General features: G+C 47.2%; 1 protein-coding gene across 4 annotated transcripts in view; it reads right to left on the bottom strand.

Moving 5' to 3' along the window:
* Window positions 1–26,029, bottom strand: part of MORN1 (MORN repeat containing 1) — a 213,603-nt gene that overhangs the window by 9,401 nt on the left and 178,173 nt on the right. For all 4 annotated transcript variants that reach the window (XM_031962999.1, XM_031963001.1, XM_031963002.1 and 1 more), the window contains exon 13: window positions 4,902–4,987. In XM_031962999.1, coding sequence (XP_031818859.1) covers window positions 4,902–4,987 — 86 coding nt within the window. The remainder of the gene's footprint in view (window positions 1–4,901; window positions 4,988–26,029) is intronic.

Below are 26,029 nucleotides of genomic sequence, written 5' to 3'. Positions count from 1 at the left end.
GAGAGACGTCCATCACTGACACGATGATGCTCCTCCGTGAGGGCACTGTCAGGTGGCAGTCAGGGACGGAGATGCCCTATGACTGGGCAAAGCTGGTGGACTTTGGGCGTCACTTTATGTCCCTGTAAAATGAGGAGGCTGGACTAGACGGCTCTAAGTTAATGGTCTTAATGACTCTGGGGCACGGCAGAGACTCTGAGGTTTCTGAGGTCATTTCCAGCTCTGGGGACACAATCCCATGATCTTAAAAGGATTCTTGCTAACAGTCAGTCAGGTGCCAGGCCCCGCACCGTGTTGGGTACAGCAGAGGCGACCCCTTCCCCATGAACTAAAATCGCACCGTTTCCACTCTTTAAGAGAGATGCGCTGAGCAGCTCCTCTAGGGATCTTTTATTGAGGGGGAGCACGGACAACAAATATGGAAGAAGAGGGGGTGGCCGATGGGGGCGGGCCCTAGTGGGAGGGCAGACAAACTGATGGGCTCGAGTCCGTGGAGTTACTCTAGTGTGGAAGAACGGACATTTAAAGCTGTGGAGTGAGGGGTGAGAAGGGAAGGGATGGGAGATGGACTCAAGGGTGATTCCGTATTTGAACATTTGTCCTGTGGAAGAGGATTAGTCCAGTCGAAGTGCTCTGCCCTCTAGAAGTCCTACAAGAAAAGGGGGATTGCCAAAGAAGCCGGGGTAGGAAGTCATGGAAGCCACCGTAGCTTGGGCTGCTCAGGATCCCTCCTCCTTCCTCCTTTGATCGCCCACTTAAGAAACGTTGAGTCCCTGTCGCCTGTCACGGTGCTTCCCGTCTGGTAAAAGCTCCGGGATGTTCTGAGGGGTTTGAGATAAGAATTCTTTAATGGCAGCCGAAGTCACAAAGAATTGTGAAATATTACCAGGGTTCATTAAATGACTCTGGGGCTCACAAGACATCTTTGTTGTTGAAAGGAGTTTATGGAACAAAAGCCTTGGGCCACCAGCTTCCTGCTTGCATAAACCTTCCATGACCAGGTCTTGTTGGTCTCCGTTCCTTGAGGGGAACTCTCTTCTCTGGCTAGAACACCAGGCTTTGCCTCTGGCCTTTCTCTGCAGCTTCTCCCCCTCTCCTGGCCCATGTTCTAGGCTCCCTTCAAGACTCAAAGCAAGCGCTTTCAGAGGAAGGCCACATGTGAGATTCTCATCCAGAGCCTCGCTTGGGGCGCTCGAGCCTCCTCTCGGGGCCTCCTCTGTTCAAGAGCACCTAGACAGGCCGGGACAATGGGCTAAAATGATGGGATTCACTAAAAGGAGAATTTCTGGGCTTGAGCTCAAGGCCCACCTTACTTTTCCAAGGACAACAGCTTCTGTGGAAAAGCTCTGGGCTTGGGTGAGCTGCACCACTGGTGGCCCCTGGCCTCTAGGATAGTGAAACCTGCCCCCCTTGGCTGCCTGGAGAGCCGTGGCCACGCTACTGTGGTCTGCTGTGGAAGGACCACGTTTGGGATGAAGGGTGGGCAGGTTCCTAGGACCCTTGCCATTGCGGGTGTTCTTGTTTCTCTCTCCCAGTCAGGGCTCATCAGCTGGGCTCTCAGATTTTTACTTCTAGACCCTGGGCTCCGGAGGCCGAGGACTCTGGCCCCTTTCTTGCCTCGGTCACTGCTGTGAGTGGGGGGGGGAGTGCTCCCACATACACCATCATCCCTTTTGCTTCACTGTGCAGGACCGGGTGCGTGGGTATTCCTCCCCTGCCCTGCTCCTCATGGGCCTTTGTCCTCCCAGGCTGATATTCCAGCCCATCCCCAAAGCCCCTTATTAGGGTGTGAATTGAGAATCCATCAGTCAATCACTGTTTCCAGGGCTGTGGGAGCTCCCTGTGAGCCGAGCCCACTTGGCTTTGGACCTAGCTGCAGCCCCGCTCTGCATGGCTTCCTACCTGGATGACCTTGGACTTAACCTTTTGGAACCTCGATGTTGTCCGGCTTCCCAGGTGCTTCTGAAACCATCGGGCAAACTGGAGTGTGATGGGTAGAATGTCTTTCCGACTTCCCCGGGACATCTCAGAAAGCCACTGCGTATCCTTTGTCATTGAGGATCTTTAGAGGGCCATCATCAGTAAGTGCCCTGGGACCGGGAGGAGCTGCTCATGAGCCCTCTGCCTTTACGGCACCCCTTTTGGGGTGGACGTTTGTGAGATCATCAATAACCATAAAGTCACCATAAAACCTAATGGAGTCCTGCTCAAAGAAAATTGTTCCGTAAAGGTTTATGAATTTCATAGTCGTTAACGCGCAGCCACGATTAGAGATCAGTTCATGGGCCACAGGATTTCCAGAATATGACACAATATATTTTTCAGCCAATGAAACTCTCAGAGATGAAGGAAGCCTCGCAGAGGTCACTGAGCCAAGAACGGAAAGTGGGGGCCCCTCGGTGAGCCGTGAATTTGAACTTGAAGTGCTCACAGCCCCTTCACAGATTCTCGGAGCTAGAAGGGACCTTGGGGGCTGCCCAGAGACCAAGACTCTCCCTCCCATATCCCAGGCTTTCCTCAGAGGCTCCCAGCATCTTTCCAGAGGAGCTTCCCAACACTGCACCTGGTCTCTCTTTGTTCTGATCAGGCACTGAGAAAAGCAGTCTCCTGTTCCACCCTCAAGCAGCCCGTGAGGAAGAAAATAGTCTGGGACTTGCGATGCTTTCCCGAATGTGCCCCTCGTCCAAACATCCCTGATTCTGTCGAGGGCATAATTAACCTTGCACTTATTCAGATTCAAAACTACGGCGCTTCCTTCCATTCTTCCCTTCTCTCCTTCCTCATATTCTATTTTTTTTTTATTTAATAGCCTTTTATTTACAGGTTATATGCATGGGTAACTTTACAGCATTGACAATTGCCAAACCTTTTGTTCCAATTTTTCACCTCTTACCCCCCATCCCCTCCCCCAGATGGCAGGATGACCAGTAGATGTTAAATATATTAAAATATAAATTAGATACACAATAAGTATACATGACCAAACCGTTATTTTGCTGTACAAAGAGAATCAGACTCTGAAATATTGTACAATTAGCTTGTGAAGGAAATCAAAAATGCAGGTGGGCATAAATATAGGGATTGGGAATTCAATGTAATGGTTTTTAGTCATCTCCCAGAGTTCTTTCTCTGGGCGTAGCTGGTTCAGTTCATTACTGCTCCATTGGAAATGGTTTGGTTGATCTCGTTGCTGAGGATGGCCAGGTGCATCAGAACTGGCCATCATATAGTATTGTTGTTGAAGTATATAATGATCTCCTGGTCCTGCTCATTTCACTCAGCATCAGTTCGTGTAAGTTTCTCCACTTCCTCATATTCTATCAGTTTCCAAGTCTTTTTAATTACACCTCCCCAGTGACTTCTGAATCAGCCCCGCCTTCTGTACCCAAACAATCAACCCTCTGGGACCCCACCCCTATAAACTTTCCCTCAGAGTATTTCAACAGTCTCCTAATGGGTCTTCCTGCCTCTAGCCTCTTCCATCTCTCATCTATCCTCCAAATAGCTGCCAAAGTGACGTCACTAAAACACAGCGCTTCCTTGCTAGCTAGCTATTCATCTATCCACCCATCCATCTACATCTATATCCATCCATCCATCTACCTACCAATCCTTCTATTTATATTATTCGTCCATCTATCCATTTATCCATCCATCCATCTACTTACCTACCAATCCTTCTATTTACATTTATTCATCTCTCTCTCTCTCTCTCTCTCTCTCTCTCTCTCTCTCTCTCTCTCTCTCTTTCTCTCTCTCTCCTTCTTATTTCCTCTGAGATAAAATACAAAATCCTGAGCCTGACATTTAATGGCTTCCAAAATCTGGCTCACACTCACCCTTAGAATGTTCTTCTTGTTACCCCCTTTCACCCACTTTGTGTTAGTCAAACTGGCATATTAGCCATTCCCTGTAAATAGTTTGATCTTCCTTCCCCCCTTCCTCTTTGTTCTCCTCTCCCTCCCCTCCTCCATCCCTTGCCTAACTGCCCTCTCTCCTCCCTTTGTGGAATCTCTGGTTTCCTTCAAGGTACCAAGCTCAGGGACCACCTCCTGTATGACCACCCCACCCCAGCCCACCCCAGCTATCATCAACCCCCCCCCCCGACATGTTTCTTCCTCCCCATGGTCTCCCAAAGAGAAGAAGCTCCTTGAAAGCAGGGATGGATTTGTTTCTGTCCGGGGGGCTACACCCCCTGGCACAAATTCTAGCTTATTATTATAAGGTCAGCCCTTAATAAATGCAGGTTGAACTTCATTGCACTGAGTTGGAATCTCTGGACCAGGGAAGCATGGGAACTGAAGATGGCCATTCCCAGCCAGCTCCAGCTCCACCGAGAGCCCGTTGTGGGCGAAGGGCAGCAGACCCATTTTCCATTCCCTTTGCTGGGGACCAGCTTGAGCTCACTTTTGCTGGGCATGTACCAGCGCCCAGGATGACCCCAGAGGCAGACGGCCGTGCTAGGGGCCCAAGGGAGGGGCCGCAGGTGCACTACAAGCGGACAGTTCCCCTGGAGAGCCTCCCAAGATGACTGCAGACTTCTAGAACTTCCTGGGCCCAGACTGTGGCTTTGTCATGGATTAGGTGGGACCCCACAGACTAAATAAATCTGTTAGGATTAGCCTTTAGGAGCACATTCAGAGGAAATGAGCACTCAGGGTTTATTCCAGATGTGGAAACAAATGGTTATCACACGCTAGCTATTCTGATCCCCAAAGTGCAGCTGGAAAAAGGCTTCCAACATCTGCTTGTGGCCTGGGAGACTTGGGGATGGATACTACCTTCCTAAAGGGAGCTACTGACCAGTCAGCCCAGCCAGGGCTAAAGGGCCCCCAGGGAGGGGGATGGGGGCAGGGGGCGGCCTCGGACAACCTGGAGCTTTAAGCACTGCCCTTGCTTACCTGGATACGCCATCGAGGAGCTGCCATCTGTAGGTGACGGGGGCTGGTTCAGCCAGGGCCCTTTCTGACGGGGCGGCGATTTATCCCTAGAAGGGAAAATGACAGTTAAGGCCACCTCTCATAGAGAAGGGCCAAAAGCCCACGGAGGTAAAGACTGGAAACAGCGGAGTCTGGGAGTCTCGGAGACCTTCTGGCACCACGCCCTCATTTTATAGGTGAGAAAACTCCCCTGACTTGGGAGGGCGCATCTCCCCTGAGGTCACGCTGCAAGTCAGAGCCAGAACCAGAACCAGAGCCGAAGTAGAGCCCAAGGATGTCAGCCCCGAGCCCACAATGGCTCGTCTTGGAGCCCGGGGGACACATCCAGTGGGGTTTCTCTCCAGGGAGACAGGCCGGGGAATCATGGGGAGAAGTGGGTGAACTGGATGGAATCCATGGAGCTTCTACCCTGGCCTTCAGGACCCCCCAGCTTGGTGTGGGGTCAAGCCAGGAAGAGCTGAGTCTAGGCTGGGTCAGGGAGGGGAGGCCCCCAAGGGCTCCTGCACACAGAGGGGCTGCAGGCCCACCTTGGGCTAGTGTCCTTGGGCAGGGGACAGGGCTGCGGTAAATCATTTTTAATGGCCCTGCTTGGAGTTTTGTCTTTCAGGAAATGTGACTAATGGAACGGCGCGTGTCCCCGCTGTCCCGCCCCGCCGAAGTGGCTGCTCGGAGACAGCGAGAGTAGGGAGGGCTAGAGAAAGCTGCGTGTCCCCCCAAACTGTTCCGACAGACCGTCTGGGATGTGGTCCCAGGGAGCGAGATGCTGAAAGCCTGCTCCTCAGTTCAAAGGCCTGAGCGTTTGTCAGGCGCCGGTTCGGTGCACAGCCCTGCTGCGTGGGGGCCACGGAGGACGCTGGGCCGGGCAAGGTGCGCTTCTGACCCCCACACAGGCCGGCCCCGCCCTGGTCATAGTCCCAGCTCCAGGTCAGCAGCGCACACGCACCTGGGCAGGGAGAGACAGAGAGAAACAAAAGAGAGACACACACACAGAGACAGAGACAGAGACAGAGACAGAGACAGAGACAGAGACAGAAGAGCGAGAGGTTCCCAGTCAGGAAGAAGACCCAAGCCCAAGCCTGACCGTGCCCGCTGGCTACCCGGGGACCTTGGGACAGTCCCTTCCTCTCTGCCTCCGCCTCCTGGCCCGCACAGTGAGATAACAGCGGGCACCTCCCGGGGCTGTTGTAAGGCTCCGACGGGCCCCTGTTTGCGCAGCGATCTGTGAGCGCCCTCGCTGTCACACACCCACAGGCCCTTTCACACGCCCAGGACGGGCACCCGCCACTCACGGCCGGTCCGTGCCCATGACACGGTGACGCGCCAGGCCGGGCCCCACTTGCTGGGTGGATGCCGCTGGCCCCAGGACTGGCGCGGAGCCACAGCGCGGGGACACCCTGACGGACGCTGCGCCCTCGGCCCCCAAACGCTGCCCCGGTGCAATTCCCGGCGCAAAGCCCCGCGTGTCCGGGATGTGGGTCGGAAAGCGCCCGGGGTGGGGGGACATCTCGGGGGCGGAGAAGAGGGAGGACAAGTTCCAGAGGGAGAAACATGCGCAGAGGAGAGCGATTTGTTCTTAGAAAGGAAAAAAGCTTCTGAGTCAGAAGAATGGGAGAATGAAAGAATTAGGGACTGTTCATAAACGAGCGGCTGCCGGGGAATCTGGCTTTAAGAGCGGGTTTCCTCAGGGACGAGCCCACCCAAGCGAGCGGGACGGCAGGGGGACAGCCACCCCCTGGCTGCCTCAGGGCCGTGGGAGAGCCCCCTCCCCGGTTATTCCTGACTCTCAGTGAGAAGGGGGTAAAGCCCAGATGTCCTGCCAGAGTGGGCGCGGTTTGGGGTTGGGCTGTCCCGTTTTCTCTCGGGCCCCTTCAGGGACCCCGAGGGGCTTCCCAGGCCTTTGTGCTCCTTCTCTGCCCAAGGGCCGCCATCTCCCGGACCCAAGTCTCAGGGAAGCCACTCGAAGGGCAGGAATCACTGTGTAGGGCAAAGTCCCAGCAAGAGGAGCCTGGGATGCCGTTGCTTGGGAGCTCCTGAGTGCGCCCGGAGGAGGGTCATTATTATTTATCTCCTAAATAGAAAATTGGGTTTGATTAATGGAGCCACTGAAGAGAACGGGAGCTCCTCCTCCCCTCCCCCCCCCCCCACAGGGGGCAGGGGCCAAACCCTTCTGTCACAGCGCCCCAACTTGTTGCGTCCTTCCCCGCCCTGACCCCGGGGGACGCCTGGACACCATCAGGATCCAGCATCCTCACCCAGAGGGGCGCAGGAGGAAGGGTACCACGCCGGATCACGTGAGACGGCCGGCCAATGAGGGGCCGCCCTGCGAGCCGGGGACCAGATGCTACTCTGCTTCTCTGGATGGGTCTACACTGCAATCATCGCCTTTGCTTTCCGACTGGCTTTCTCTCTTAGTGAACATCCTGGGTAACTATGGCAACCAACTCGGCCTCACTGAGATTCAACTTGAATAGTCTGTTTTTTTAAAAATTAACATTTGATTGTTGCCTTTTGTTTTTATACTTATTCCCCCCCGCCACTCTCTTGCCAACCACCACGTTAAAGCCCTTCTTCGCAGCAGAAAAAAAAATGGAACGAAATGCACTTGACCCGGCAGCCCGTATGTCACACTCTGCATCCCTGGTCCCCCACCTCCGGGTCAGAGGGAAGGCGGCGTCGTGAATGGTCCCCCCGATTATGGCGGACGGCGCGCGCTCCGATCTCATGCCTCCCGGGCCCATTTGCGGGGGAAGATCCGCCCTCCCCTCCGCATCGGCCGCACAGTGGGTGAGGGAGGGCCCGAGCTCAAATCCGACCTCAGATACATACTCAGTGGCTCAGTTTCCTCATCTGTCAAATGAGAAAAAAAACAAAAGGAAAATCTCTCCAAGAAAACCCCCAAACAGTGTGACCCCCAAATCTGACAACTGAAACGAGCCACAACGCTGGAGACCCCCATTTAAGAGGATTTCCCCCCCCCCCATGCCTTCCTGGTGCATCATTGTCCAGGGTGATGCTGGAAAATCTTCCAGACCCCGGGATGTCTCTCAATCCCTTCGCTCGTTTCATAATGGTCCCTCTCAGCTTTCCTCACCAGTGTTGCTTCCTATGTCACTGGAAGATCGCAGTCCAGCTTGTGATTCTGCGCAAGACCAAGGGCATAGGAGGCTTTTTCGAGGACCTGGAAAAACTTCTTTCGAATTTAGCCAGGGCTCTGCCCCTTTCATCGGCTTCCATAGCGAAACTCCGGGCCTCGAGTTTTGGTGATAAAAAATTAAAGATAAAAGATTTTAAAAATGCTTCATTTTGAATGGGGGCGGGGGGAGACCTCTGTTGGCTCCCAGGAGTCAGGTGAAAGATTCTGAAATATGGGCTAGGAGGGGAAGGAAGATAAATAATTTAACACTAAGAATAACTAAAACCTGTCACTCTTCCAGCTTGAAGAGAAATAAAAGGGCTTACCAGCATCCTAAGAGTTTTTGCAGAACCCCAAGGGCTTTGAGAAAATAAACCCGGAGTGAGAAAAGCGCTCAAATGTATTGTGCATAAGTAGATTTTAAAGGCACTGATTAGAATGGGAAAACAATAGCAGCCATGGATTCTATTAGCTCAACATGAGGTTACCCTTTTGGTGTCTCATGGCAGCAGAATTTTACAGTCTTTCCAACAGCTGGATCTGCTTTTTAGACATGGGTCTCTCAAGGCGCCAGTCAGGAGCTTGGGAGGAAAGGATAGCAGTGGATCCCGGACTCCCTTGTAGGAACCATGTGAGCGGAGAGGGATGGGGTGGTGCAGAGAGAGGAGGAGCCCCTTACTTCCTCTCCGAGCCCCTCTCCTTATTCTGAAAGTTTCCACTTCTACCCCGGCTGCCTCTTTTTGTCCTGGAGATGGCCCTCTCCTGTGATAGGAGAGTTCTTACCCAGGACGTCCACTTGGGGAAGGGTCTGGGTCAGCCGTGCTCTCTGCCACTGGCTTTCCTTTTGCTTTGGTTAGTATTCCCAGGACTTTTAGCACAGTGCATGGCACATAGTAAGAGTTTAATAAATGCTCTGTCTACTTGTCTATCTATCCATCATCATCTTCATCCATCTACTTATCCATCTGTGGTTCTATGTATCCATCTGTCTATCCATTATCTATCTACCCACCCATCTATGTGTATATGTGACTCTATCAGTATATGTGTGTTTGTGTGTATATATGCACATATACATCTGTATGCATATGCAAACATATATGTATACATACATATATATCTTGCTCTACTCACTCATCTCTGGGTTTGTAATTCTATCTATCTACCATCCATCCATCCATCCATCCATCCATTCATTTATCCACCACTCTGTGATTTTGTGTATATATGTATGTATGTATGTATGCATATATATTCACTGATCTGTTAATCTATCATCCGTCTACCCATCAATCCATCTAGCCACTCATCTGTGAATCTGTCTGTCTCTATCAATCTACCCACCTGTCTATATATTTATCTACCTACCAATCTGTGTGTCTGTCTGTTGTCTGTCTATATATCTTTCTCCACTCATTTGTGAGTCTGTCTAAATATATTCACTCATTCATCCATGAGTCTGTGTCTATCTATCTACCCACTATTCATCCATTCATTCATCCATCAATTCATCTATCTACTCATCTGTAAGTTTATCTAAATATATTCACTCACACATCTGTGACTCTGTGACTGTCTATCCATCCATCCATCCATCCATCCATCCACTCATCTATGAGTCTGTGTGTCTATCATCCATCCATCAATCCACCCTTCATCTTTCTAGCCATCTAACTATCTTGGATACTCACCCCAGACTCAGATTCTACAGGTCTAGGCTCATGGCTCCAGCATTCTATCTGTTAAGTGTTATATGTGCTGATGACTGCAATCACTCTCCAAGAGGGTATAGACCCACATGGGGAGCAGGGGTGAAGATGCCCTTTGAGCTAATCAGGTAAGACCTCATATTAGAAGTGGTGCCTAAATGCCGATTTGAAGTCACTAGGGATTCCAAAGGGGGAGGAGAGGAGAGGGAAGGCAGAGGGGAGAGCCAGGCTAAAAGTGCCGAGGTGGGAGATGGACCACGATGGGCTCTAGCCCAATCCTGTGCACTTCTCTAGGTATATACTCGGAGGCTATGGATCCACTCTAGGAAGGTCCTGAGGGTTCAACTTGTCCAGTCCTTGAAGAGACAACCCCTTTACAATGGACGCAACAAGTGATCATTGCTGATTTCAATTAAGCTCTCTATTCTCAGTTTACTACGAAATCCTCCTTCAATATCTTTATTTCATTTGATGGTCCATTATTTTCTAGATTAGAAATGGTTCTCTCAAGGCACCAGTCAGAGGCTTGGGAGGAAATGATAGCAGTGGATCCTGGACTCCCTTGTAGAAACCATGTGAGCTGGAGAGGGATGGAATGGTGGAAAGAGAAGAGGAGTCCCTTAAAGGAGGCCTTACTTTCTCTCTTAGCCCCTCTCCTTATTCTAAAATTTTCTACTTCTACCCCGAATGCCTTTTTTTATCTTGGAGATGGCCCTCTCCTGTGTAGCCCATGACTATATGAGTCTCTGTTTCAAGTGAGGAATTACAGACACAATGAGGAAGAAAAGGAGAGGGGAGAGCTGGGAAAAGAATAGTGAACGTATCCAAGGAACACATCCACCACTGCTAAGAAGGCAGAAATAAGGACGGGAAAGAGGGAAAGGTCTTGTGTCCTCCAGTCCGAGGAGCAGAAGTAGCTGCTGAGAGCGTGGGGCAAGGATGTGATCCAAGATGGAAGAGGTCCATTCTTCAGGGCAGAGGGGATGATGTGGCGGTGGCAGTGGAGCTAGTGGATGTCCCAGGCCAGAGCCACAAAGATCTTTAAGAACATGAGGCTTAAAAAAAGAGCTAAGTAGAGGGAAAAACTGGCTGACTCGGCTCTGTTTTTTCCTTTTCAGGGTGGGGGGCAGAGTCTGGGTTGGGAAGGTCCGAATAATGATGGTTAGTTAGCAGGGGGTGAAAACTCAAGCTAAATGAGGATATGGTCAGAGAGCACCATGTTGCTCCTCAAGCCCAGAAAAGGATGTGCCAGGGAATTGAATGATTTGGTGGATTTTAATGACCTGAAGAGTGGTCAGTGACCTTGGAACAATTGTGGCTAATGGGGGAGGAGCCACATGATGAGTCAGTTCAATTTCCAAAAAAGAAAAGCGTTATGAGCTTACGATCTTGACTTTAATTTTTGCCAGACTTATTCCTACAGTTTTGGTTTGTGAGGACATTTTAAAAGAAAGAGGTCATCACTGAGAATCAGCATGGCTTCTTCAGGAACAGCACAGACAATGTATTTCCCTTTTTGATGCTGCTAGACTGGCAGGGCATTTCCATGTGGAGTCTTTCTCCACGGAGGCAGATAGTTTTGGGAATTGTCTGGGGCAGGGAGGTCGAGACTCTTGTCTGGGTCACAGAGTCAATTTGTTTCGAGGCTTAGGACTTGAACCAGGACTTCCCGAGGTTGGCGTTTGATCCACCGTGCTGCACTGCCTTGGATGCCCTTGGTAGGGTATTTAGCAGGAATTCAGCAAATTGTGTCCCTGTATTTCGGAGTTTCCCCTAAAGGGCGGCCGGACCTGCGTGAATCCCATTTTGCATCGCTGAAGACAACAGCCACATGATGGAGATCAGAAATCCATTTGAGCATAATGGGAATGGGAGTTTGGGGACTGCCAATCTCCTCGTCAGCCAGAAGCACCTCTTTGGGATTCGGCTTCCTTCTCTATAAAATGAGGGGATTCAACTAAGTGGTCTCCGAAGATGCTTCCCGTCCTGACAGCGTCGAGTTCTAAACAGACAGATATGAGGCAGAAGGCAAGTGGGAGGGAGGGATGGGCACCAGGGAAGAGTGGGAGCTGGGAGCTGGGAGGGGAGGAGCTGAGGGAAGGGAGAGAGGGGATGATGATGAAGATGGACGAGGGGAGGAAGGAAGCAGAGATGGACACTCGTCAGGGACTGACCCAGTCCTAGAGGCCGCAGGACAAAGAGTGTGCTTTTCCTTCCCTTTCTGAATATCAGGAGGGAACCTCAGGGCTAGTGGTAGAAACAATGGAGGGGGAGAGATTGGCCTGGAAGCAGTGACAGATGTGACAGCTAGTGGCCACTGGGAGGCCGTCCAGTCTGGCTGCCTCATTTTACAGATGAAGAAGCTGAGGCTTAGGCCCAAGGTCATATGGGTAGCAAGGCTCAGAAGTGAGATTTGAACCCAGACCTCTGGCTCCAGATACAGTGAGTGCTCATTGCATTGAATCACACTACTTGGCGATGTAGGCAGAGCACGGGATGCTCATGGCAGTAATGACACTATGGAAAGAGTCCAAATATCAGCTCTGATCCTAACACCCGTGTGATCTCAAGCAAGTTCCTTCTGCTCCCCAGACCTCATCTATAATCTGAAGAACCCCTTTCATCCCTGAGATCCATGCGACCACCTGGAGGACTGAGGGAAAGAGACTAGCCCAAGGGATCTGGGGTAAGAGAGCCAAAGCTCCCAAGCATCCAGGGATGCTCCAGAGAAAATAACGTGGGACAGAACCCAGAACTTCTGCCTGGTGAATGTCCAGGCGGGTGGGGCCTAAGGGAGACAGTTTGGCTGGACCGAGGGTGAAGTAAGATGGAACTCAGAGGACCAGCCGTTCTTCCAGGCCCCATCGGACAGAGCTAGGTCACAGCTCTACGCTTGGCTGACACGGACCTGAGGTTACCGACACTGTAGCATGTAGCTTTAGACAAACAGCATTAAAATGGATTTAGCCAACACTTCTCAGGCACCTGTTATCTTAGGACTTGAGGACTCGAGTACAAAGATGAAAACCAATATGGTTCCTAATCCAAGGATTCTGTTGTAACGGCTTTGGCAGGATGTGTCATGGGCATAAGTAAGGAGAATACAAGGTAGAACGTGATATGGGCAAAGGAGAGATCTCCAAGTCCTTGTGATACAGAGTGGACTACAATGACAAGAGACCCTTGGAGGATGCTGGGAGATGGCTTCCCCAGTTAGATGGAGAGAGAAGGAAGAAAGTGGTACCTTAGCTGATCTTGATTTTTAATAGGGAGCGATAATAATTGACATTTCGAAAGCACTTTAAAGTTTGTGAAACACTTTATCTAAGAATCTCGGATGCTCCTTCCAATGACCCTGTGAGGCAGGTGCTTTTCATCTCCATTTTACAGGGAAGGGACCAGGGAGAGAGGGGTTGAGCGATATACCCAGTTGGTGTCTGAGGCGGGACCCAAATGGAAATGTTCCTTACTCCAAGGCTGGTGGATGTCCAGGATGGTCCCTAGCTGGGCGGTGAGAAGAGACCCAGGCTCAACATTTCAATTGGATTGGATGGTTCAAAAAGCCACTGGATGGGAACGCTTCCTGTGGAGGAAGGGCATGGGAGGGGATGGAGGAGGCGGCCCAGAAAACGTGACCAGTGCTCAGTGCCACTTGTGTTTGGGACCTCTTGCAGGTTTTTTAATCATAGGCTTTTCCCAAGGAAACCTATCTCCATAGTGAATTCCATTTTCTTTGGCTTTGCATGTTTAAAGACAAAAAATACATGTCAGAATGACATTGAGAATCCTCAGTCTTGTCAGAATGGGGTCCATTCTGTGGCAGATACAGAGGAAAGGACAGACTCCCAGGCTTTGAGGGACCTCGGAAGCTGTCCCATCAAGTCTGTAGCTCTCTACAACATCCCCACCAAGTGGTCATGGAGCCTTTGCCATGATATCTCTGCAGTCTGGGGATGGCTGCTGCCTCCCAAGGCATCTCATCTCCCCTTCCTCCATTGGGGTTGCTCCAATTGGTGGAAAGGTTTGATTTACACTGAACTAAAAGTGCTTTCTTTTTCTTTCTTTCTTTCTTTCTTTCTTTCTTTTTTTTTTATTAAAGCTTTTTATTTTTCAAAGCATATGCACGGACAATTCTTTAACATTAGCTTTTGCAAAGCCCTGTTCCAATTTCTTCCCCTTCCCCCCATGGCCTTCCCTAGATGGCAAGTAGTCCAATATATGTTGAACATGGTAGAAATATATGTTAAATCCAATATATACATACATATATATACAATTATTGTGCCACATGAGAAAAAAAGAGAAGCAAAATTAAATGTAAGCAAACAACAACAAAAAGAGTGAAAATGTGGTCCACACTCAGATCCCACAACTCTTTCTCTGGGTGTAGATGGCTCTCTTCACTGCACCAGTGGCACTGGTTTGAATCATCTCATTGTTGAAGAGAGCCATGTCCATCAGAATCGATCTTATAATCTTGTTGTTGCCGTGTATTTCTGCTCACTTCACTCAGCATCAGTTCCTGTAAGTCTCTCCAGGACTTTCTGAAATCATCCTGCTGTTCCTTTCTTACAGAACAATAATATTTCATAACCTTCATAGACCACAATTTATTCAGCTATTCTCTAGCTCAGGGGTCCTCAAACTTTTTAATTAGGGGGCCAGTTCACTGTCCCTCAGACTGTTGGAGGGCCGGACTATAGTAAAAACAAAAACTTTGTTTTGTGGGCCTTTAAATAAAGAAACTTCATAACCCTGGGTGAGGGGGATAATCATCCTTAGCTGCCGCATCTGGCCTGTGGGCTGTAGTTTGAGGACCTCTGCAGCTGATGGGCACCCACTCAGTTTCCAGTTTCTGGCCACTACAAAGAGACCTGCCACAGACATTCTTGCACATGTGGGTCCCTTTCCGTCCTTTAAGATCTCTTTGGGGTATAAACCCAGTAGAGACACTGCTGAATCAGAGGGTGGGCACAGTTTGATATAAAAGTTCTTTCTTTGCAACATTTAGTCACTCACTACTTCCATGTTCTCTAGAACCACATAAGAACAAACCTAATTCCTCCTCCACTCGAGTATCTTTGCCAAGAAAATCTCAAATGAGTTCACAGAGTCAGCCACGACTGAACGACAAATCCCTCCTCTACATAGGACCACGATCATACCTGGTCCATTTTCCAGGCCTTCATAATTCCCAAATGCCTTGGTCTCCAGCCCCTTCCTTAGAGGATCTCCAGTCTATCGGTATCTTTCCTAAAATCGAGCCCCGCAAATTCATAGGATGCTCCAGAAGCAGCATGAGCAGGGCAGAATATAGTGAGACTATCTCTGCTTTCAGGACACCCTGCCTACTAATGCATCCCCAAATCAGAGGGTGTTTTTGGCTGTCACATCACGCTGGGGACTTATCTGGGGCTTCTAGCTTACTATCCCAGCCGCCCAGCTCTTTCACAAGCGCTATTGTCTGTTAACCACCCTGTGCCTGTTTGTACTTGTAGAGTTTATTTTTTTATCCCATTGAAGAACTTTACTGCTATTGCTGTTACATTCAATCTGTTCTTGTCAGTTCTTGGTCATAGCCCATCAAGATCTCTTGGGACTCTGGCTTTGAAGCCCAAGATATTATCGCTACCTCCCGACTTAATCTCATTTCCCACTTTGATTAACATGCCAGGTCTCCATCCAGGTCACTGATAACAATTCCTGGCTCTCTCCTCAAACGCACCTTCTGGATTGACAGGACGCTTAAGTTTTGCCATCTAAGCACTCGGATGCATCCAAGGATGCTACCATCTCATCCCCTCTCTCTGTATCTTGTCTGTGAGGAAGGGATGAGAGAGACTTCATTAAATGCACCTCTAAATCTCAAGGATAACATTTTCTGCAGCCCCCCCATCCAACAGTCCATGAGCCCAGTTACAAAAGGGATGGCGTTAGTCGGGGTGAGTTCACCCAGCATTCAGTGTGGAAATGCCCCCAGATCATCCTTGAATAAGACATTTTGCTAGGAATCAAAGTCAAAGATGGTAGAGTGGCTAGAGAATAAGACCCTCCAAGTTTAAGTCTTTCTTCTGACATTTAGCAATTGTATGAACTCGGGGAGGACATGTAACCTCTATGAGCCTCGGTTTCCTCATTTATAAAATATTTGCATTGTCTACTTCAAGGAGACTGAATTCTAGACTCTAGCTTCTCCACTGGCTGCTGCCCTCTCTTCACCCTCGCCAGGGTCTCCTTCCCCTCTCTGTCCCTGCTCCTTCTTGGTTGCTACCTCTGGAGTCCAGATAGTACTTTTTAGTGGATGAAGCACTGGGCCTGGAGGCAGGAATATTTGAGTTCAAATCCTGCCTCAGGTACCTACTAATTAAATGACATTGGGTAAGTCATTTAATCTTTCCTTGCCTCAGTTTCCTTATCTGTAAAATGGGGATAGTAATAACATCTACCTCATAGGATTGTTGTGAGGATAAAAAAGTATAATTTTTGTAAAAAGTAATTAGTCCTGGCACACAGTAGAAGCTATATAAATGCTTGTTTCCTTCCTCTCTTCTTCCCTGGGGATCCAAGGATTTGTCAATCATCTCTCTGTCTGTCTGCTCTCTTTTCTATCTCTTTTTCTCTATTTGTCTATCTCTCTATCTGTCTGTCTGTCTCTATCTCTGCTGTCTGACTTGTCTCTGTCTGTCTCTGTTTCTATCTTTCTTTTTCTGTCTCAGCCTCTGTGGTGTCTCTGTCTCTTTCTCTCTGTGTGTCTGTCTGTCTCTGTCTCTGTCTCTGTCTCTCTCTCTCTCTCTCTGTCTCTCTCTCTCTCTCTCTCTCTCTCTCTCTCTCTCTCTCTCTCTCTCTTCTGGTGTCTCTAAACTTAGAATTCTCTCGGTCTTTGACTAGATCTGCCCATTCCCTTCCAAAGGCCAAATCTAAGAGAGTAATAAATAATAATAATGACATCCCTTGTGGTGATGACTGACGTGAGGCAGAGTTGCCCAGAGTTGCCCCGAGTCCAGTGGGCAATGGGGGATGGCCCAGGACGCAGGGGATGCCCTTGCCATCTTCCCCACCTGACCAAGCTCTTAGCTCTCCATGACCCTGGAACAAGTTATTCTCCCCCTGGAGGAAGCCTTCACATGCTTGGAGTTGACATCCCTTCAGGTCTGAGGACCGTGGGTCCCCCCCAACCTGTTTTAGCCTGTCTGCAGAGATGATTTACATAGGTGTGGCCGCTGAGGCTTCTGGGAGGCACTGGGGAGAGTTGGGGGAGCAGCCTGGAAAAGGGCTCAGCAGGCCTTCCCACCAGAAGTCCCAGTCTTCCCTGGATGCCCCACATGCCCCAATAACTCACATTTATTCAGCCCTTTAATGTTTCCCTGGTATTTTATCAATTTGCTCCCCCCAACCACCCTGAGAGATATCTGCTCAAGAAGTGATTTTCCCCATGTTAGATGATGAAACTGAGACTAAAGAGAAGACAAATAATTGTCCCAGAGAACATAAAATAAACGGATGCAATTCAGGGTAGTAAGTGGTAGGTTTCACCCACAAGTGATACCCTCCATAGGAATAGTTTCAGCAAAGTGATGACGACTCTGTGGGCAAGGTTAGAGAGCAGGGGGTAGTGAGGGATGACTCTTGAGACCTGCCAGGAAGGGCTACCCTTAATTAGGGCCTCCAAGGCAAGTGAGGAAGGGGCTGGTGAGGATATGGTAAACCGAGGGTCCTTCAGGCTTTATCCCTCACTGCCTTAGACCGACTTTCTAGGAGATAAACATCCACTTTCAACCTGCCTGTTACTGAAGCGCCACAGAAAGAGGCAGAATCCCTGGAAACTGGGAAATGGGGTAGACCATAAGTCTTCCTTTTATCTCCTGCACAAAGCAAGCCACCAGTCGGTAATGGAGCTTCCCCCCTGCACACACGATCACAAAAAAGTCTTTATCTTATACCCATTCTTACCTATTACGAAAACCTATGGAAGATATCAATGGAGCCTGTTCAGATTTGAGTGGACAGATGTGTTACAGGAAGGAATAACCTTTGTAACATCCTTCTTATCGAAGGCACATGAAATCGAACCCTCCCGCTGAAAACTAGAATTAGCGCTTTCTAGAATTTGGAGGTAAGGCCGTTTTAGATAGAAATTACCTGCCAAGGAAAATACATTCTGGCCAAATGCTTTTCTATAGTACTGTTCTAAAGAGAATGCCAGCTTTATAGCACAAAAATAACTTGCCTGGTTAAGATGATTTGAATGATGCTTATGAGTAATTTTATGTAAATTTATGTAATTTTAAATTGAATTTATATGTGCCCCAATTAATTGGGAAAAAGGAAGGCAGAACACTGGCATGTTTTTATCTTCCATAATTATTCAAATAGAATTTTTTTCCCCAACTAAATTCTTAGAATAAATGACCAATTTCCATTTTCCCCCTGGAAAATCTGGGTTCATGGAATGGATTGCGTTCTGATTTGTGGGGGAAAATAACTTTTAATTGCTCAAGCCATGGATAGGGGCTTTTTAAAAAACCTCATCTGGACCATCTCCTGACCTATAACATCTCAGAAAAATATAATTATCCATTTTTTCTTTAAAAACTTCCAGGAAAATGAACCACTCAAATCTAATCCAAGTATTTGCTGAGGAACTTATGTGATGCCAGTTTTTCTGGGTTTAAGAATCAGGAAGTTCTTTCTTGGGTCTGATTTAATTCTCCTTGCTTCTTCTCAAGTCCATGTATACCGGTTCTCTGGTGAGTGGCTACCATTTATAGTTTCTCATCCTCGCTCTTGAGCAACTATAAACATATCCATGTCTGAGAATGACCTTTGAGCATCTCTTTTGCAAGTGAAATAGATTTCTCTACTTCTTTCTTTTGGCTGTGCAGAGTGGGAGTTCTTTCTCTAGAAATGTCTCAGCTGTCTTTCTTTTCCCTTTAAAAAAAATATACTGGACTGGTTTGCCATTTCCTTCTCCAGCTCCTTTTATAGGTGAGGAAACTGAGGCAAGCAGGGTTAAGTGACTTGCCCAGGGTCACATAGATAGGATTTCTATCTATGTTTAGTGTCAATTAGTACATGTAGCACTGTAGCAGGAGGGTTTGAAGAAGATTAGAGATCATCAAGTCCAAATCCTTTACTTTATATGTGAGGAAACTTAGCCTTAGAGGGACAGAGTGACTGATGTCACTTCTGTGTCATTTCTATCTATGTTTAGTGTCAATTAGTACATGTAGCACTGTAGCAGGAGGGTTTGAAGAAGATTAGAGATCATCAAGTCCAAATCCTTTACTTTATATGTGAGGAAACTTAGCCTTAGAGGGACAGAGTGACTGATGTCACTTCCATGTCAGACACATCTTCCCAAGCAACGTTTTAGGAATACGGAAAGTGAGGAACCACATTAATGATGATGGTGTCTTTTTCATTTTTGTAGCCAAATGAATAAGTTCCTTGAGGGCAAGGATGATTTTATGTTTGTCTTTGTAACCCCAGTACTGAATTCAATGAAATTTCTTTCAGACTAAACCTTCTAATTCTCTACCCCACCCCCCGTTTTTCTTCAATCTGTCTTCTATTTAAATTTTTTTGGTATGTCTTTTAGCTTTGGGTTAATTCCCTAACCCAACTCTCTTTTGATTCCTCCCTTTATAAACGCTTAAAACTAAACTGTCCGAGCCACCTTGTCTGATGGTAAATTCCACACTTTGCACAGCTTGTTCTCTGCTGAAAGGAGAGAAGTATCTCATTTGTGGTTCTTCAGGCCTTTCTTTTATGAACACCTTCAAAATGGGACAATGACTGCAGTCTGCTGTGCTTAATACTGAAAAAGTCTAATTCCGAAGGCAGTTCTCTGATTTTTTTAATGGTACCGATGCTGCTTGGACCCTTTTTAGGCTGCCATTGGGGTTTTTATCTTGCCTAAGGTAACCCTGGTAGGTTGATTCTGTGGAAGGTTGGTTGCTTTCTGAAAGGGCTGGGCTGAATCTTACCCTAGTCCTCACCTGTCTCTCTCCCCTGCCCTCTTTCTGTCCAACACCAGAGGCTGGGAATTTAATTGGCCACACCTGTTACAACAGCTAGCCAGTTTATTTGCGCCCAAGGGCAATGAGTGGCCCTCGATTTCCCTTTCTCAGTCATTTTGGAAAGTTACATCAGACCAAAGTTATTAGTGTAGTCACAACAGCTCAGAGCCCCCAGTTAAGAAACTTCCTAATGATCAGGCAGAGGCGTGACTCTATTTTACAGTTTTGTCTATCTGTGGCTCACCCCTGGACTCTTTATGTTTGAGGGGGAAAAAAGAAAGAAAATAGGAAGCGTATAAAAAAAATAAACCAGCAGATTATATTACAACATCTGTTATTGGACATGCACGAGGAGGGGAAGTTGGGAAAAGAGACTATGTTTCTGAGGAAACGTCCATGAGTTCAGTCTGAATTCCTGTTATAGGATGCTCACAAGGCCCAGGGCCCACCCTGATTTCTTCCTTGATGATGTAACTTATTCTTTCTTCTAGTTGTGGCCCCCATGTTGCTTATTCTTTGCTAAAGTCCTGGATGGAGTTGGGGATGGTTTCTCCCAAATACTCAGCTCTTGTAAGGGTCCAGCTCCTTTTACCGAGACTGCTCCTCCCCAACGATGTGTATTCTTTAAGAACTCAGGGATGTGACTCGTCTCCCTGAGTAGCTCCAAATTCCCTTAAAGACCAAGAAGAAATACCTGACCTCTGAACTGATCGGAAAAGATCCCGAGGCTGGGAAAGATTGAAGGCAAAAGGGAAAGGAAATGGCTGAGGATGAGATGGACACATGGTATAACGGAAGCAGTGAAAATGAGCTTGGACAGACTTTGGGTGGCTGTGGTCGATAGAAGGGCCTATTGTGCTGGTCCATGGAGTGCAAAGAGTCAGACGAGAATGAATAATCACAACCGAACTACGAGAACCAGAATGCTAGTTAGTCCGTCACTTCTATTACTCTCATATAAAAATGACTGAATGCCGCAGATCCCAGCATTGTGTCCAAAGCACCCAACACGTAATAATAAATAAAACGCACAAGCTAGGTACGTAGAATGCTCTTAATAAACATTTTGTTGAATTGAACAGGTTCCCCATTGAGAAAATTAAATATGTATCATGGGAAGGAGAGAAATGGCAAGAGATTAACTTTTTTTTAAAGCTTCATCTCCAACTCACAAGGCCTCCCATTTAATTTATGGGCTTTAGTCCTAGAAAGGACTTCAGAGATCCACCAGTCTAAATCTCCCCTCATGTCTCTCATTTCCAGATGAGAAGTTAAGGGACAATTAAGATATCCTAGCTAGAAAGTGTTCTGAAGAGGGTCCTGTGACTCCAAATCTAGCATTCTTTCCACTGACTATATGCTGTGGACCCCATTCTGTGCTATTGTGCCTGGCAGAGATGGGAAGATCCCAAAGAAAAAACTATTCTTACATATTTCAAGTCAGTCCGATGGAGTTCAATTTGATCAGACAACAGTTATGTGCCATTCACCAGATCTTGTAGCACAGCGCAAAAGACTTGATTGGATCAAAATAAGGGAAAATAAGGCGCACTGTTCTGAGCATGAATAATTTATTAGTAAAGAGTGAATTTTTCAATAAATAAAACCTTAGTTTCTTCAATAGAGCTAAGACCCCAAGGTAACTGCCCCTTTTCTAGTTTTGAGGGACGTGCAGAAGATAGAACAGGACTTTGTAGGCAGGGAACAAGTCAATTAAAAGAGCTCAACATCACAAGTGGCAAAAATCAATATTATTGATTTTATACTTGGGGCATGGAGGACAATAGGATTGGTTGGAAATTGGCAACAAGAGGCTAGCAACAACCTCCTCCTAGCAACAACCCATGACTGAAAAAACAAATTTCTTATTTGAATCTACCAGCAAGGTACAGAATGGAGTTGAGACTTCTTTGGATAACAAACCAGACATCCTCCAAGGATAGCTTGGTGGTGTAAGGATAGCAGACTAGACTCCCCGGTGTGCACCTGCCTCCTTCAAGGGTAACAGATTTCCTTGACACAAGAATAGAACCATGATTAGCCCAAGAACTGGATTTCTAAACTTAACTTACTTTAGACCAGCTGAATTTCTGCATTAAGTTCAGAGACAAAGAACCATAACTTAAAACAATTATAGGACAAAATCAATTAACTGTAAATAGGGTTGGGGATGATTTCTCCCAAATACTCAGCTCTTGTAAGAGTCCCTAACCCTTCTCTCTCTTGATTTCAGTTAACTTCAGTTAAAAAGAATCAATCTGATTATTTCTAACACTGATTTGAAATCCAAGGACTAAGCGATCTAGGACAGATGGCTTTCTCTTTTTGGCCTCAGTTTCCCATTCTGTAAGATGAAGGATTCATTTGCCATGGTGGTAGGTGTCTGTAATCCCAGCTGCCGAGGAAACTAATAGTTAATAGCTAATAACTAACATTTATATAGTGGTTACTCTGTGCTCGGCACTGTACTAAATAAGCACTTTATAATTATTATCCCATTTGATCCTCACAATAAATCTGAAGACAAATGTTATTTTTCTCATTTTTTTCTGATGAGGAAACTGATATAAATATAAGTTACGTAACTTGCCCAGTAAGTATTTGAGGTTGGATTTGAACTCTTGTGATCTTTTGGTCTTTCTAGATTTCCCAGCTCCTGGCTGATCCCTCGATCTTGGGAATTCTGAGATACAGGTGAGCTAAGTTGATCAGGTGCTAGGACACTTAAGGAGGGTCAGAAACAGAGCCAGCTAAAGCCCTCTTCCCACCAGTAGTGGGACCAAGTCTGTGAGTAGCCAGTGCACGTCCAGGTTGGGCTGGAAATCCAAATCAGAGAGGTTCAGTATTTTTTTCATAATTATAACTTTTTATTGACAGAGCCCATGCCTGGGTCATTTTTTACAACATTATCCCTTGCACTCACTTCTGTTCTGACTTTTCCCCTCCCTCCCTCCCCGAGATGGCAAGCAGTCCTATACATGTTAAATATGTCACAGTATATCCTAGATAAAATATCTGTGTGCAGAACCGAACAGTTCTCTTGTTGCACAGGAAGAGTTGGATTCAGAAGGTAAAAATAACTTGGGAAGAAAAACAAAACTGCAAACAGTTTATATTCATTTCTCAGTGTTCCTTCTCTGGGTGTAGCTGCTTCTGTCCATCATTGATCAACTGGAATTGAATTAGATCTTCTCTTTGTCAAAGAAATCCACTTCCATCAGAATACATCTTCATACAGTATCGTTGTTGAAGTATATAATGATCTCCTGGTTCTGAGGTTCAGTATTAAAACATAAAATAAGCCGAGAGGTTGGATTTGATCCCTAAGGGCCCATCTAACAGGCGGATTTTTTGCCTGATCTAATGAACTTTCCAGGAAGAGAAGCTTTGTTTGGAATCTTTGATCACATCTTTTTTTTTCCCTCTGCAGTGTATGGACATGTCCATTGGCATCTCATTAAGGGCAAAGGACAACTCTTGATTAATTAAGTTGGTGACTAAGGTTGCCCCAGGATACACTGGTTGGTTTGGAGCCAAGTGCTCCTAAAAGATGGATTTCCATGGTTAAAGTTGAGTAACTCGGAACTCAAGAGTCTGTTGGGAACTGATTTGGAAAACTGACAGACTTGTCCAATCAATTTTGGGGCCTTCTTTTTTTACTTTTTTCCCCCTCATTTCCTTGGGCGTGCAGTGGGTGTTTGGCGAGGGGAAGGAGCTTTTGCCTTGCCTCCTCTGGTCCCATCTCTACTCAGGAGTTCCTAGGCTTGAGGCAGAAGCATATGGGAGGCCCCAGAAAGTAAGGCTCCTGACTTCCTTATGTCTTCATGAACCATGTTCCCAAGTTCTAGTGGTTCTGTAGAAGAGCAGGGAATTTTGATTTCCTTGTGTGATCCTAGAATTTCACCTTCAAGTAGAAAAGGGAGATTTCTTGGTCAGTGTCAGACTCGAAGGCTGCCTAAAAAATGGCCCTAAGTTTAAGAGTTTGTGATCTGGACTTTTGGAAAAAGGAGGGGAATTCCTGATCAGGAGAAAGATCGCTTATGTGACGCTTGTGATAAAGAGCTTAACATCAGAAAATCTGTACTTTGCTCCCTACGGTCATTATAAGCTATCTGGACTATGTGGGTCTGATAGGAAGGGTGTTGCCAGTCCAGCAATCCCAAAGTATGTTTGCCTTCGGCGGGGGCGGGGAGAGGGAGCCAAATCACAGTGTGCTCCTACAGTTATGGATGTAACTGTGTAGGACCTTACACATAAGATAAACTAAGGCAAGGTAGAGATTCCCCGGCATGGCAGGATATTGTTCACTTGAGAGCACCATTTATCTCCTTTTCAAGGGGAGTACAGAATACAGGGTGATTCTGAGAAGAAAGGATTCTAAAATTCTGAAGGAAACTTGGGACTGTTCTGAGATGGTGAATGGGGTTGATTGCTTATTCGCTATTATGAGTCCTTTAAGTGTTTCTTGTTATTTGTTTACAAATCCCTGTGAGTCCCTTTACATTGTCTATATTTTCTGTGGAGTAAAATAAAGGCTGCCCTAGTTCCAATATACCTTGGTTACCTTGAGTGCTTGCAGAGCAGTTGGGTACCCCTTTCACCAATATTTGTGAAACCTTCATAAATTATTCTTGAAGATCTCCCAGAGTAAACTCTGAGTGGGGGTGATAACGAGACAAGGAGAATGTGATCCTTTTCAAACAGATTTATGTGAACCCAGAGCTTTCGGTGTTTTTGGCCATAGGATACATTATGCTTTTGTTAATGGACTCAAAGAGGTTGTGATTAGTTGTAATCACAAAGTGAATACATGTCAGGGTCAGGATTTGAATCCATGATCTAGGATTCAGACTCTGATCCAATACACTTCCCATTAGGTCAGCTTGGAAAGCCTGAATTTAATGACACTACCCTTCCAGCTCTCTCCTGGAGCGGCTAAGGAAGGTGCTTTGCCTCTGCAGTAGGTCAAAAGGAATGACGATGAATCATTGGAATACTGGCTGCTTGTCAAGATTCCTCGGTTTCCAAAATGCTGGTCCCTCCTAAGGGTTTTGGGCAGCTCATGCCTTTTTTTCAGCTGCTCTTAATTTATGTAACAGAGTTCTCCACGGAGAATCAGTAAACGGAGACGTGACGAACATTCCCGGAATGAATGTTGTTCCAATGGTCTGGGATTGGATGGGACTCTATAAACAGCAAGCATCTCACACATCCCAACTTTTTCAAGGGAAATGACTTCAAACCGCTCGTTTCCAGGCCTCCCTGTTTATTGAGAGTGACAAGCCCACTGCCGGAACCATGCGATGGATTAGAATCATTTTCCTCTCCAAGCCAACCCATTATTTAAAGCTTCTTTTTGCTTGCCTTTCCCTTTGAGGATTCCATAGATAAAAACTTCTCTTTGAGTGTTTGCAAGTGCTGAGAGCTTACATAGCAAATGCTAGAATTTAGCCCATTTGAAAAGCACTTTGACAATGCTACCAGCTGAAAGCTAGCACTTGTCTTAGCCCCATATTAACCATAAGACAATCAGACACTTTATGACCTGCTCCTTAAAAAAAGAGCTTGGTGTGGAGGGGGAGTTCATTAGGGTAGGTGGAAGTTGGCTCTGCAGAAGGGACCGTTCTTATTTCCTGCTCCAGCTCTTTAAAAAGGTCTAGAATTTCATGGCTGTGGGTGCTTTCCCCACTGACGGCACGTCCCAACCCTCCACCTCATTATACCACATCTGCAGGATGGTGTTCTGTTCTGGGCCCCACGATGGAGGAAGGATATCGAGAAGATGGAAAGCATCCAGGGAAAGGCAACAGGGAAGGCCCCAAATTCATGCCACATGAGGATTGGCTGAAGGAATTTGGGCTATTTAGCCCAGAGAAGAATTGGGGTATGTGGGGGTGGGGGGAGAGGAAGCAGGGCACATAACTGTCATCAAGTTTCTGAAGAGCTGCCATGGAAAAGGAGATTAGTCTTATTTTGCTTGGCCCAAGGAGTGGCAAGGGAAGTTGCAGAAACTCGATGTCAGGAAAAACCTCCTAATGATGTTATCCACAAATGGGGTGGGCTGCTTTGGGAGATAGTAGGTTCCCTCTCGTTGGAGGTCTTCAAAGACCAATGAGCCCTTGCCGTTGGGCCGGTAGAGGGGCTTCTTGGGTTTGGGCTGGCTGAGTTCGCTTCCCACACAGAAATTCCGTAATTTGGGGGGGGGGGATACACTTTGGTAGACTGCAA

The sequence above is a fragment of the Sarcophilus harrisii genome, chromosome 3 (genome assembly GCF_902635505.1).
Source record: "Sarcophilus harrisii chromosome 3, mSarHar1.11, whole genome shotgun sequence".
Taxonomy (NCBI): domain Eukaryota; kingdom Metazoa; phylum Chordata; class Mammalia; order Dasyuromorphia; family Dasyuridae; genus Sarcophilus; species Sarcophilus harrisii.
This window is presented reverse-complemented; position numbering and strand designations above follow the sequence as displayed.